This window comes from Brachypodium distachyon, chromosome 4, assembly GCF_000005505.3.
Source record: "Brachypodium distachyon strain Bd21 chromosome 4, Brachypodium_distachyon_v3.0, whole genome shotgun sequence".
Taxonomy (NCBI): domain Eukaryota; kingdom Viridiplantae; phylum Streptophyta; class Magnoliopsida; order Poales; family Poaceae; genus Brachypodium; species Brachypodium distachyon.
In genome coordinates this window covers 2,669,733-2,684,048 of record NC_016134.3, presented here as the reverse complement: position 1 = coordinate 2,684,048, position 14,316 = coordinate 2,669,733, and the positions used below count along the sequence as shown (strand labels likewise).

The 14,316-nt window shown below is 39.8% G+C and overlaps 2 protein-coding genes across 4 annotated transcripts; one reads left to right on the top strand and one right to left on the bottom strand.

Annotated features, from left to right (window-relative positions):
• Positions 1 to 2,711: 2,711 nt before the first annotated feature.
• LOC100831483 (thiosulfate sulfurtransferase 16, chloroplastic) lies at positions 2,712 to 4,319 on the top strand. Its single transcript, XM_003578304.4, has 5 exons — positions 2,712 to 2,897; positions 3,012 to 3,091; positions 3,210 to 3,280; positions 3,987 to 4,040; positions 4,136 to 4,319. Exons 1-5 carry the CDS (start codon positions 2,797 to 2,799, stop codon positions 4,235 to 4,237), a joined length of 408 nt encoding a protein of 135 aa, XP_003578352.1. The 5' UTR covers positions 2,712 to 2,796; the 3' UTR covers positions 4,238 to 4,319.
• A 35-nt stretch (positions 4,320 to 4,354) lies between these two features.
• LOC100825467 (ABC transporter B family member 25, mitochondrial) lies at positions 4,355 to 13,411 on the bottom strand. Of its 3 annotated transcripts, XR_002966123.1 has the most exons (22): positions 13,015 to 13,402; positions 12,420 to 12,602; positions 11,619 to 11,805; positions 11,400 to 11,461; positions 11,051 to 11,094; positions 10,573 to 10,675; positions 10,319 to 10,426; positions 10,066 to 10,149; positions 9,901 to 9,961; positions 9,329 to 9,474; positions 8,972 to 9,088; positions 8,769 to 8,854; positions 8,163 to 8,251; positions 7,638 to 7,693; positions 7,457 to 7,537; positions 6,997 to 7,062; positions 6,828 to 6,920; positions 6,650 to 6,714; positions 6,212 to 6,347; positions 5,782 to 5,997; positions 5,256 to 5,314; positions 4,355 to 4,737 (listed from the first exon to the last, which is right to left on the bottom strand). XR_002966123.1 is itself a non-coding variant. In XM_024463044.1 (20 exons), the coding sequence occupies exons 1-20, from the start codon at positions 13,246 to 13,248 to the stop codon at positions 5,866 to 5,868; spliced, it is 2,133 nt and encodes a 710-aa protein (XP_024318812.1). In that variant the 5' UTR covers positions 13,249 to 13,402; the 3' UTR covers positions 5,666 to 5,865. The 3 variants fall into 3 exon arrangements, 1 of the variants encoding a protein (XP_024318812.1); XM_024463044.1 differs by lacking the exons at positions 4,355 to 4,737; positions 5,256 to 5,314 and having other exon boundaries at positions 5,666 to 5,997; XR_002966124.1 differs by lacking the exons at positions 4,355 to 4,737; positions 5,256 to 5,314 and having other exon boundaries at positions 5,852 to 5,997; positions 6,705 to 6,714; positions 13,015 to 13,411.
• Positions 13,412 to 14,316: the final 905 nt, after the last annotated feature.

The window sequence follows — 14,316 nt, the reverse complement described above, 5'->3', positions numbered from 1 at the left end:
CAATCGGTTAATTTGCTATACATCGATCGGATAGGTCAACGCCTCTTTGCAATTATATACATATGAAATAAAATGCACGCATGTGACAAACGACGACTAATTAAGCAACTTGTTGACCATCATATCGGTGCAAGCATATTCCTTACGATCCGTAGAGTATAAGCTTATCAGATTTGACAATGACAATGAACAGACATCATGTTAATCAAATGTACACAACTTGTCCTTAGTTTGACCGATATGTTAACAAATAAGTATTACTACCCACTCAATAAGGGAGAGTTCATTTCAAAAAAACAAGAAGGGAGAGTTGACATTCTTATTCTATTTAGGATCGTCTTTCCCATACATTATTACTCTACCGTGGCGAGAGAAAAACGGCATCTCGTTGAGTTGGGTCGATCCTACATAATGCAAAAAAAAAGAGTTGATCTTCTGCACTAGCTGTCATCAAGCTAATTAAATCCTCTCATTGAGTTGGATCGATCCGACAAAATGCCAAAAAAAAAGAGTTAATCTCGTCTACACTAGCTGTCATCAAGCAGCTAATTAAATCCTCCCGTTGAGTTGGAACGATCCAGCCTAGCCATGATGTTGCTGTTGCAATGACGCTGTGTTTTACACTGTTTATACTTTACACGCACGTCTTGTTTGCTATTTCCTCCGTTTCTAAATATAAAAAGTACTACTTTGTTCTAAGTCAAACTTCTTCAAATTTGACCTCCTACCACCGACGCGGGCGAGCGAGCGGCGGAGGAGGCCAACGCAAGGGAGCCCACAGCGGCCGCCCGCGGCACCTCCTCCCGACGCGCCCCCGGCTACCACCTTCTTCCCCCGGCGCGGGCGAATGAGCGGACCTTCTTCTCCGGCACGGGCGAGCGAGCGGCGGCGGAGGCAATCGGTAATTCTACGATATATTTTGAACCGCTTGTCGGCATGATGCAAATTATACGGCGTTGGAAAGCTATGAACCAGGCACAACTTTTTTGTTTATAACTTTTTTGCTAATTCTTAACAGTTTAAGAGCAGTTTGCAAATTACCGTCCGCCGGATTACGACCAAACAAAAAACAGCGGACGGTATTTCTATGATATATTTTGAAGAACTTGTCGGAATGATGCAAATGATACGGCGTTGGAAAGCTATGAACTAGGCACAACTTTTTCGTGTATAAAGGTTTTGCTAATTCCTTACGGTTTAAGAGCAGATTTCGAATTATCGTCCGCTGTTCGAAACCGTCAAGAAGTTCACAGGGTATAAAGGAGGAAGATATAAGTGGCGGAGGTTTAGAGACCGCCGGGAAGTTCACAGTCTATAAAACGGAAGTTCACTCGTGTATCGATGGAAGTTCAGAACGTTCACGCCCGTAGATCTCGTTGTTCTCTAACGCTGCAAAAATTACAGTCGGCGGAGTTTCAGAGACTGTCAGGAAGTTCACTGTTTATAAAACGGAAGTTCACTCGTGTGGTCGATGGAAGTTCAGAACGTTCACGCCCGTAGACCACAGTTATAGGCGTGGTACGCTGGGAAGTTCACGTATGCAGATTGAGAAGTTCACTAGCTAATTTTCATGAGAGTTTACTTGTACAGAAGTTCAGATGTCCTGTCATGTGAGTTCGCTTGTACAGACTGAGAAGTTCACTAGCTAGTTTTCATGAGAGTTCACTTGTTTAGACTGAGAAATTCAGATGCGAAATTTAGTTTCATGGGAGTTCGCAAGTTTTATTTTGGAAGTTCACTAGCTGGCAAGCTGCAAAACAGGGGTGTAGTAGCCTTGTTAATATGGATTGGCAAAACTTTCTCGCCAAAAATCTTGTACCAGAGAACTTCACGGTCTATAAAATAAGAAGTTCACTCTTGTATATAGGGAAGTTCAGTACATTCACGCCCGGACACCTCCTTCTTCTCCGGCGCAGGCAAAATATTACAGCCGACGATGGTTCAGAGACCATCATGAAGTTCACGGTCTATAAAATGGAAGTTCACCCGTGTATCGATGGAAGTTCAGAACATGCACGCCGTGTTGTTGCGTACGATGTACTGATTTTTTCTTCGCATTTCTCAAACTTTTTCGGATTTGCGCAAACAATATACCGTTGGAAAGCTACTGAAAATCCCCAGCTTTTTCATATGTAATGTTTTTCCAAATTCCTCACGATTTAAGATTAATTTCAAAAATACCGAAATCAGATCAATCTAAAAAGGACGGACGGTATTTTTACGATTGTTTTTGAACCGCTTGTCGGAATGATGCAAGTAATATGGCGTTGGAAAGTTATGAACCAGGTGCACCTTTTTCATATATAACGTTTTTGCTAATTCTGTGCGATTTAAGAGCAGATTTCAAGTTACTGTCCGCACAGACCACCCATACTGCATGCACGTGCAGAGTATAGCGCAGCGAGGGAAAATTCACATTCGCAGCGAGGGAAGTTCAGTCGAGCAGGCGAGGAAGTTCAGATCGTTCCCTGTTTAGTTAAACAGGAACCGATTCCTGTTTAGCTTGTATATATATATATATATATTCATGCATCTTTGATATATTGCAAATATTTATAGATGCTTGGTCAAATTTAATTTGAAGAAATTTAACTTAAAAGACAAAGTTAGAACGTCATATATAAACCGAGGGAGCAGTAATCGGCAATGAAGAATTGAAGACACAATACCAGAGGAAAGGAAACTAATAACTAGCCAGGAGAAAAAAAGACTTTTGGAGGTTGGGTATGTGACTCTGCCCCCAAGATATAAATACAAGAGAGAATACAAGGCAAAGCCAGACACCCAAATCGAATAATGGCTACTGCCGACAACAAGGAGCAGGCCATTCTTCCCATGGTGGACGCCGACGAAGCGCGCGCACTGCTGAGCTCAGGCCATGGCTACCTCGATGCCAGGTGAGTTTCTCCATCTCACCACTAATTAACTCAGGCTCAGCTCAATTTGTCGACCGCCTATAATTAATCTCTTCCGGCAAATCAATCAATTCATGACGGTTCTGCGTCCTGCAGGATGCCGGAGGACTTCGACAAGGGGCATGCCCCCGGTGCTCGCAATATTCCCTACTACGTTTATGTGGCTCCCGGCCAGGGTCTGTCTATTATTACTAGTATTCTTGTAGCTAGATTCAACAAAATCAATGATATCTAAAGTGTATATATGCCAGTTGGTTTTAATCACTTTGTTTATCTTTGATATCCCTAATTAAGGGAGAGAGAAGAATCCACACTTTGAACAAGAGGTGGCTGCACTCTATGGGAAGGAAGACCACTTGATTGTGGTAAGAACTCTCAACATCTGATGCATCCATGGTCCCCCTTCAACTTTTACGGAGTATAAGAACTCTTAATATCTAGGAATGAAAAGCAGCGCCGCTTTTCTAGTTCTAGTACTTCAGTTGGACTCTCCTTTCTCGTCTAGTCGTCTGTTCGATCGTTTGTAATTACCTTTGTACTCTCTCCTTTTCATAAAAATTAGCACGAATTTGAACTAGAACGCTAATTTAAATCCGTGCCAATCTTTATGGAACCGAGGGAGTATCTCTGTTCACTTCTTATGAAAAATGAAAAGCAGCGTGTGTGACTAGATAGCTCCAGCGTGTATATGTACAAGTGGTTGCACCTTTCCCAGTATCCTAATTAAGATACAATTGACCATTAAATTATAAGAAATATAAGTTTTTTTTCTTCCTTCAATATATGTTATGATGAATCAATAAGTGTATATTATATACTAGTCATCATGAAAAAAAATGGTCTTACAGATCTAAGTTCTGTATTTCGTATTAATAGTTTGTTAGAAAACAATTCTGTATCAATAGTCAAGAGTTGCAAAACGTTTTAGTATCTGGTATATATGTAAATAGCAGGGACCCTACTTTATCAATTAAGTAACTTCTGAAAATTTGTTATCACAACCATTTTTATTTATCATCCGTAACTATACCTCACACAGTGAATTAATTTCATCCTTGTGCTCGCAATTAGGGTTGCTTCACAGGCACGCGATCCAAACTCGCGACTTCTGACCTTTTAAAGGCGGTAATTAACTAAGGCCTGACCTTCTCCATCCATTCTTCTTACTCACTTCATAAATAATCGTGTAGTTATATATTACTTGACATTTGGATGTGCAGGGATTTAAGAATGTGAGGAATCTGCAAGGTGGTTACCGTGCCTTTCTCCAAAGTGCAAGTCAGCAGCAACCCGTCAATGATCAGCAACCATCTGCCAATTGAGCTGGGAATACCATTTGTGATCATAAATAAGTCAAGAGGAATGTATTAATAAAGTGATTAATTTTTCTTCTCAGTGTAGAGATATCCAAGTGTGGTTTGAATTTTATGGAATGCATATAAATCTCGAAGGGCCGGAGACCGAATTTTATTAGATAGAAACAAAGACAGTACAACGTCAAACTACAAAGAGAATTTGCAGCACGAAAACAACCTCAAAGAGCAAACACCACAGGCACTAACTGAAGCCTCTAAAAACTACAGATTACAAATGGGACAGGGAGCCCTTAGAAAGCGATGATGCAGCCAACCACCCTCCAGGAGTGAAGATCATCAATGATGAGGTCGAAGATGCGATCGATGGTGCTGGTCTCTGAGTGAAAAATCATGGCCTTGCGCTCTTTCCAAATCCGCCAATGGACCAAAATCGTGAAAGTGTCGAAATCTCTCCGCAGGCGTTTAGGTGCTCCTCTCCGGGCCGTGATCCACCAATCTTCAGTGCTCTGGAAGGAGTTGCTTCATAAATCAATCTACCAGCTGCTGCTGGATCTTAATTTATTCCCAATGGAATTTTGTAGTGCTAGCTGATGCGTGCAGTTTGGTACTACTCCTTTTGTTCCTAAATATAAGATGTTCTATATTTGTTTTAAGTCAAACTTGTTAAAGTTTGAACAGTTTATAGAAAATTTAATTACCAGCATTTACAACTCTACGGCTTAACTTTTCCATTGGAAACCAAGATCAGAGCAAACATACATTCCAGAATTTTTCATCTGTAGACAAAATCCATGATACTACTACAAACCAAGTTATTATTGTGTAGAAGAAAAAGAAAAGCAACGCTTACGAGTAATAATCTAAATTAGACAAACCATACAAATCAATCCAAACTCGCGACTTCTGACCTTTTAAAGGTGGTAATTAAGGCCTGCCCTTCTCCATCCATCATAAAATAGTCATGTAGTACTTATATTTGGATGTACAGGGATTTAAGAATGTGAGGAATCAGCAAGGTGGTTACCGTGCCTAGCTTTCTCCAAAGTGCAAGTCAGCAGCAACTCGTCAATAATCAGCAACCATCTGCCAATTGAGAGATGTGTATTCAGCTAACTGGGTATGCCATTTGCGATCATAAATAATTCAAGAGGAATGTATTAATAAACTGTTTGATTTTCTTATTAATGTAAATATATCCAAGTGATATCTTTCCCCTGAACTGGATGTAGTCTGCATTCCACACGATGCTTCAACTTTTACTCTGGTAAAGAGAACAGCTATGGCGATGTCACGCGAAGCGATCCAAACTATTAACATGGTTAACACATATTTTGATGACATTAAGTTGTAGCAAGAAAATTATATGCAAGTTATACATTAGTGTGGTCTGTAACTAGAAAAAAAAACTGAACATGTGAATGTTGCTAAATTATATCCAAGTGTAAGAATTTCCACTATAAAGAATTAGATATTTATTAGGATTATTTCATGTACAAAATTATTAAATTAACATGTACATTGCCAAGACTGTTGTCAAAGGAGCATTTTACCTTTGAAATGGGAAAATTTATTCTAAAGTGTACAAAATTATTGTTCCCCTTGCAAAGGGAAAACATATTTGGTTTATCAAACTCCTAGACAGCAGAAGCATCATTGGCATCACTGTTGTTCTGCTGTGACCATAGTTCAGTATATCGCCCGCCCTTCGACAAAAGAAAATCATGCGGGCCCTGTTCCACTACGGATCCATTCTCCAAGACAACGATCTGAAAATTGACATGAAACATGGATTCTTTAGGAACACAAAAGAGATGAGTTCAACAAGTACTCATCGGCTCATCACTACTGAATACACGGGAAAGATCCAATGTTCAATAAGATCAATCAATTCAAAGCATTACTTTGATATCTGTGTCAAATTAGCAACAAGCAATGTTCTTCATAAAATTCTCTGTTAATAATCTTCATGAGTGTGCATACCTCATCGCACTGCATTGCAGTTGTGAGTCGATGAGCGATAAAAATTGAGGTTCGATCAGTGGATAAAGACATCAGGGAATTCAGAATTGATGCTTCAGTAGTGCTATCAAGAGCACTTGTAGCTTCATCACATAATCTGGTGTAAGTCAGATAACAAAATAAGAAAAGGAAAAAAATGGAGTCAATAAGGTCAACTAGAGAAGCCAATTATATGCAACAACACGCTTGATGAGAATATCTAATTTAGTTTGAAATCCATTTAGTAGGCCTAACTTTGATTCATCTTATGAGTCCATAAATGATAAATGCACATAAAAGAATCAATAGAACCAAGTAACTTGCATAATATATTAAAAACAATAAGGAACTGTTCTAAGTTGACACTGAAATCCAAATGTGAGTAAGAGGGAGTGAGACAGCAAAAGCAAGGGCACTGACAGAATGGAAGGCTCCTTCAAGAATACACGAGCAATTGATACACGTTGCTTCTCACCTCCACTCAACTGCAAAATTTTGAAACCACAATTTTTTTAAGATATATGGAGCTGTTGGCTGTACAGTACAACAAGTTACAAATTTCCGTTTATTTTGCACATAACCAGACATTGTCTCTCACCTTCAATCCTCGCTCTCCAACAACTGTGTCATACTTGTCAGGAAAGTTCATAATCGTATCATGAATGGAAGCACGCCGAGCAGCATCATAAACCTATATATTAATAAACATTAGCTTTCCAGAATAGCATATGACCGCGACTCCAGAATGAATATGAAGAACACCATGCCTCCTCATCTTGTGCTGATAACCGCCCATACTGTATATTATGCTTAATCGTGTCATTGAAAAGTACCTACAGTGAAATTAATGGTGTAAGTTCGGTTGTGCAAGGAACACTGCCTAGTAACATAATGTATTGGCCTCATTCCCACAAAATTATATTCACTAATTCTACTAAACTGAAGAATGTTTGCACAAGGGGACTTTCTGTTGGAAATTCTCGTGTTAAAAATCCCACATCTAATGCTATTTTTTCCTGTTATTAAAATAGAATCGTGGTTGGGTGTCTAACAATAAATATCAGAAGTCCAGGTATAATAGCAGCATAAGCTTTAAGTTTACAGGGAAGGATATCCAGCAATAATTGCTAGCATGTAAGAATGTGTCTGGATGCCTAATGAATAATCAATGAGGACAGCAAGACAAAGAAGATTTGAGCATTGAAAGAGAGAAAATATTGGGATAACCGTATCCTGTGGTACAACACCAAGACAATCCCGAAGACTCTCTAGTGTGACTCCCCGGATGTCTTGTCCATCTATACGTATCTACAGGAAAAATATAACAAAAACCATCATAATAATGGAACTTTGATGTATGTCAATTCATCAGCAGGAAAGCGGTAGGAAGATCTTTCTCGGTACTTACCTTTCCTGATGTCGAATCAAAAAGCCTGAAGAGAAGCCTAAATATGGTTGATTTTCCTACAGAACAAAGCTCAAGTTACTTAACGTGCTCACTTACCTGCAGAAACTTGGGAGATGCTAGTAAATGCTATTACTGAAAGAAACTAATAACAGCTCTTTCATGGCCCACAATAAAGCAAAATCTCCACAACTTGCTGTCAACCGAGTAGAAAAGATGTGGACTCAATGGGCTATAGCCTCTGCTGTGTTTTGGCAGTGGGTTGGGGCTGCACACCAACCTATCAAAGAGACTTGAGAGTACAATCACACCGATCGTCTTTGGATGGACCTGCAATCTGTCACCAATCTCCCGCCTTTCGCGCTCAGCAAATACCCTGCACTTACCTCAGCTTGCATCTTTCAATATGAAGATTGCGCAATTCAGGGCCACTGCTCCTATCAACATATGATATCTCTGGTAGAAACCTATTTTGAGGTCTAGTTCAAAAGGCATTAAACATTATTCAATAAAAAAAGATTTGTTTACCGCTGCCACTAGTTCCAACAATTGCCACACTTTTTCCAGCAGGTACAATGAAAGAGGCACCGTCAAGAATCTTTCTTTCTGGTACATACCTGATAGTCATAAGAATAGGACAGTTATTATTCTACTTCAAACCAGATACTACATAGTGGATCAGCTGTAGTTCATTCTATTTAACGCCTTGGTGGATTTCTTCATGCTATATCTAGAATAAATTCTTGATAGTTATGTGAATCCTCATATGCACATTAACTGTTTCACAAAAATTAGTTTAAAGGATGTTAGAATATTAGGAGTTCATAAACAAACAAACCAATAAATGCAGCTTGCAAAAAAGCCACTTGACAACCAGACTCACTGCTAAAAGAAGTTCCAGGAACGCAACTCACCCTCATCATGGATATATTTAAGAGGGTACTTTCTCATTTCTTTCCAAAGCAACCCAAATTTACTTGTAGTCAGAAAAAGCAACAAAATCTAGTTGTACTAATAGTTCAACTAAAAGAATCTCCTTAGCACTCTGTTGCTTTGGAACATACATTGTTTTCTTTTAGGAAAGAATGAAAAAGCTTCACGGAACTTGAGAAGATAAATAGGGACAAAATTTACCCAAAATGCACGTTCTCAAATTCAATGCATCCTCCTTTGAACTGCAACGGTTCTGCGTGAGACTCATCCTTTATTCCAGGTTTTTCCTGAGAAAACAAGAAAATAATAGCTCTAAAGTCTCTCAGACTTAAAACTGAAAGCCATTAAGTGGCCGTGAGAGTCTTACCTCAAACAATATGGATATAGGGTTAAGAAGCTTTTACCTCAAGCAACTGAAACATGGACTTCATGTCAATAAGACTTTGTCTAAATTCTCGATAGACACCCCCAAGGAAATTAAGCGGCCATGAGAGCTGGAATAGAAGTCCATTAACCATGACCTGTATGCCAACATTTCATCAAAACAATCACATGCCATTACAAGATCAAAGAAGACAAAAGGTGTGCAAAAACTGAAGTTTCACGCTAAGTCATGGTGAAAATATAGACATCGATTTTTGTTTTTCAGTTAGAAATTTCCACTTATAAGAAAGGTATTTCAGATACTAGAGATTGAAAAAGGGATTCGACATTTTGTAATGGTAGATATACAAAAACAGAGATTGGTGACAGAGAATTACCAAATCACCAACAGTTAGAGCACCACTCATGACACCATATGAGCTCAAAACCATTGCTGCGGATAAAGCCGAGCTCAATATGACATTTTGACCAAAGTCAAGGTAGGCAAGGCTACTTTGGGTTTTGAGTGCAGCATCCTCATATTCTGAGCATATTGAAGAAGTATTTAATCAATGGAATCTATTTTAAAAAAATCAACTTATGCTATCGGCCACTGTTACTCGCCAATTGGGATTCATCAAATACTTATATGAAGCATAACTTGACATCCTGTTAAACACTTTCTAAACAGCTCACACAATTACCAAAACTTTTTTGAGATTGAAAAGATCATATTAAGAATCCAGTGATAATCGTATCATTTTTTATTTTCAAGAACAGATTTGAACATATCCAGATGCAGATGATAGCCATCATAATTTTACCATATGTGAGAGAACAGTGTTGGTTGTCTTAGAAAGGTGACTACAAATTTAACACCGGTGGGTCAAATAGAAGAAGGAACATACAGCTGCTCATTCCCACTGTACACGGACAATTCTCCCAAGAAAGAATCCACACATTTACTCACGTTTTAAATACTTGTCATACTTCTCCACTTCAAATCGTTCGTTCTTGAAGTATTTCACAGTCTGTATACAGCCAAAGAAAGACCTGTAAGAAGTTACGATAGTAACAATACAAGAGGGTAAGGCAATGGAACATACACCAGAGCAGTACAAAACAACAAGATAACCTCATAATTAAGAAGGGAATCAACTGCCACGGTACTAGAAGCATTATCAGCTTTATTCATGGCCGTCCTGAACTTAGTCCGCCACTGTCGTCATAGCAATAATAGTTTTTATCAAGACAGGTCGACGTAAGGAACCAGAGTTATGCATGATTAAGAAAAACACCATTATAAGATAACTGAATGTTTGGCATGACAGGAAGAATAGAAGATCCTAAGAGATTATAAGGATGATGACAGAGCACATTGTTTTCACCTGTGTGACAGCCAAAGTAAAAGCAATATAGGTAGCAACAGAAGCTGAAGTAATCCAAGCAAAAGTTGGACCAAACTTGTAGGCCAGAATACTTGACACCATACCAATCTGCAAATGAGAAGCAAAGACAGAAGGCAGGTGTGAACTGACACAAGAGCCCAAAGAACAGGAGACCAAAAGCAAAGACACCAATATCACAGGTAACATGTTCAACTGATGGATTGGAACGGTCAGAGGCAATAATTTCTGAGTACCTCTAGTATTGTGGGAACAATATTGAATACCATTACTGTAAGAATGCTATTTATGGCACGGCTGCCTCGGTCAATTGTGCGATTTAGAGCACCAGTTTGACGGCTGAAGCACAAAAATGTGTAAGGAAACATAAGAACTCAAATATCCCATTAGTACTAAAACTCACCAAGTACAGTATATAGTAGCTATTAGCCTATCAGTATTGGATTTCTTATAACTTGTTTCAATACTGACTTACAGAATTCAAACTACTCCCTCACTCACTGAGTCAGTGGTTTTAAAAATAGTGCAGTCCTAAGCTAGAATTCTTCACTTCCTCATGCATAATGTTATCGTATAAAATTACCCAAAGCAAACTATAATTCATGAACCATCTAAATTACTTGTAATGCTTTCGCCATATAATGTGTTGTGTGTCCATAAAATGATTAATGTATTCATTCAATGAATCTTAGAGAAAAAGCTTTTTCTAAGTACCTGAGATGATAACCAAGATCAAGCTGATGCAAGTGAAGAAATGCCTGCAATACAGGAGTTCACAATAAGGTAATATTTCAAGTATCTGCCGATCAAAATAAAAACAGTATTTTATCACTGCAGTAAGCCAACAACTAAAACTGGTTATCCAGATGCCACTGATCGTAAGTATTCATTTTGTGGATATAAATATATAGGAGAACTATAGCACTAAATAGTACGAAAATAAGAATTAAAAAATATATGTGTGCTGGAACATTTAGATAGTCTCAAAGAACTAAAAATGATCAAACAACTTCACAAAGTGGTAAATGGAAATATGAAAAAGAAAAAAAAAATCAAAATTTACCATCCTGCAGACTGAGCGGGTGGCTCTCAAGGTCACTTTAGAAAATAAAGCATTGCGCAATTCTGGAAACAGAAAATTAATGATAATGAATATCATGGCAGAAAAAGAGAAACACAGAGATTCTTTTTTGCATGTTTCCATATTCACGAAAAGAGCTTCACCAGCTTTTCGGGCAAACAAGAGCATCAATACGAAAATTTGGTAACAAATAAGTATTACCTGTACAAGCTGATGCTCCTGAACGTGCAATACCGTATCCAATCAGAACAGCTGCTGGGCTTGCAAAGAGAGCCAACAAGGTGGCATTAGCATCTGTAAATGTTGCTACTGAGGCTTCAGTACCAGCAAGGGCTGCAAGCCAATCAACAGCAAGCTTAAACAGGAAAGGCACTTGAACATTTATAACCTGGTGTTCATTAGATACAGAAAAGGTCAGGTAACAGAGTCAAAAGCTTCACATGGTAATTTCCTCTTTTTAAGATAATCATGCCATTGCCATCTTTCATAACGAGAAGGGAGATATTCTTTCATTGATCCGTAGTGAAGATGGTTGACTAGTTGTGGCCTACTCGCCTTTGTTGTTGTATCTAAATTGATTTGTGTCAGATTATGTCTAAAGGATCCTTTCGATAAAGAAAGGAAAAGGAGGATGTTGACGCAGAAGTACGGAGACTATTGATCTTGACTCTTGAGCCTACATTATGATGGTTAAGGTAGCTTTTTTATGACAAAAATTGCAACCTGAATGGGGCTGCCAAAATATTGCACTTTGCCCATCATTAATGACTTGAATAGAAAGCAGAAGAGTTGGATAATGAAAATCTGTTGCATTACTTTTCTTAGGTCCACAGAGAAAATCGTACAATTTCATAATTCTGAAACAACAACGACAGCATGCCTTTAGCCCCAACCCCAAAGCAAGTTAGGTAGCCTTGAGATAACAACCCAAAATGCCAACTAAAAGAGCCACACAAACCAAACATTATAGTTCACATTTACTAAACATGTACCAACATTTACCTTTGCGCCAACTAAGAGGCCCACCGATAACACAAGTCTGAAGCGGAAATCGGGGCTATTGTTCAACAGTAAGTACTTCACAAGGTTTCGGAGGATCTGCGTATCTGCTATCTGATCATCGATGTCCTTTTTTGGGGCATTTACTGCCACAGCATTGGCAGATGTGGAGAACGCATGCCATCTCTGCAGCCATATATTGGACGAATCACAAAAGCAGTATTTGAAAACAAGTACACGAATAACTCTCTTTCCAGACGACCAGATCCCCGCAAAAATTTAAACTCTCTTTCCAGATGGAAGTAAAAAGTGCAGTGCGGATACAACAACACCTATACTTAGTACTTCACATAATCAGAAAAACAAGAATAAAGAGGAATTCGTCTGCACCACTCCAGTACTTCATTTGTTTTAGTTTGAGTGATTAAAGCACAAAGAAACTATCTTAACATCTAAACAAAGATAATTCCATACATTTATACCAGAAAAACCATCATCTATTTGCAATAAACAGACAAAATGAAGCCTAATCAACAATAAAGCAGATTATTTCATTGCTGCCTTTAAGCATCGAGACCAACAGGAATGAGGTTGTTACCAGGTCGGGGCGAGGCCGCGCGCCGTGCGGCAGATAGCAGCTGAGACGGCCGAAATGGGCACCGTTCCGATGAAAAAGCAGACAATTTGGTCCGGTGACTCCAAGCAGAGGTCTTCCCAGAGCTCTCGGCGCGGGCCGCACGCCGGCTCCGACGAGCCGACGGCGTAAGGCTGCGGCCGTAGAGGTTCCGAACCGGAAGGCCGGGAGAAGGCGGATGCGGGAGGAAGGCCACATGGCGCCCCCGGCGACGGAGAAGGAGGGAGTTAGTTGGAGTTGGACTTTGGACTTTCTGCCGGCCGGCGGATTCAGCGACAGAAGAAGACTGGCCCTGTTTGGAACAATGGATTTTGGTAGGAACAACCACGTTCTGTAGGAACGAGCACCTTTGGGCTTTGGTTTCCTATGATTTCATAGGAATACAAACATCCGGTCTGGGTCTTTTTTTTCAATCCTTTGATTTACAACTACATTCATTTTCTATTCATGTGTATTTATCTTTTCTACTCCGTATGTTTTGTATTCCTATTTTCAGACAGGGCCGTCAGAGAATATATTTTCAGTGAAATATATTCTTAATTGAAAATATATCCTTAATTGTTGCTTGCTTTATTCAAACCAGTACATTGCTCGTGCGTTGCCACGGCCTCTTAAACATATGCAAACGAAAAATCAGATTTTTAGAAAATACAACAATATAATTTGACATTCAATCGAAATGAATGGAACAATGGGTATTATTCTAAGTGTTATTTTTTCGGTGATTTCTTCTTCCTCGCCGTGTCATCTTGGTCGAGGTTTGCGGGTGGAACAGTGGGTATTATTCAAAGTGTCATTTTTTCGGTGACCTCTTCTTCCTTGCCCACCTAAACTTCTCTCTGCCAGCGTCTCACTCACTCAGCTTTTCTTCGCGATGTATAGTGCCATCTCCTTCTGAATCTTCTCTCTTTTCTAAATCCCGATGCGTACTCTAATCTCCTTCTAGATTCCGTCCATTCTCGCGTAAATCCCACTAGCCCTTGTGTGATGTCGTCCATTCCCAGTTGCGCTGCCTCTGCCCAGAGCAGGGCCGGAACGGCGCTTGTCGAATCGGAGCAGGCAAAGCGGGGGCGGAGGTGCAGATGAAGGGACCGCGGGGCGCGGTGGGGGTCGGGTGCGGGTCTCCGGCGCACCACGCGATGCGGACGGGGGCCGGCGCTCATTGAATCGGAACAGACGAAGCGGGGGGCGGAGGTGCAGAGGAGGGGATGGCCAGGCGCGGGTCTACGGCACAACACGTGGGCGGGTGCAGCCATCTGGTAAATC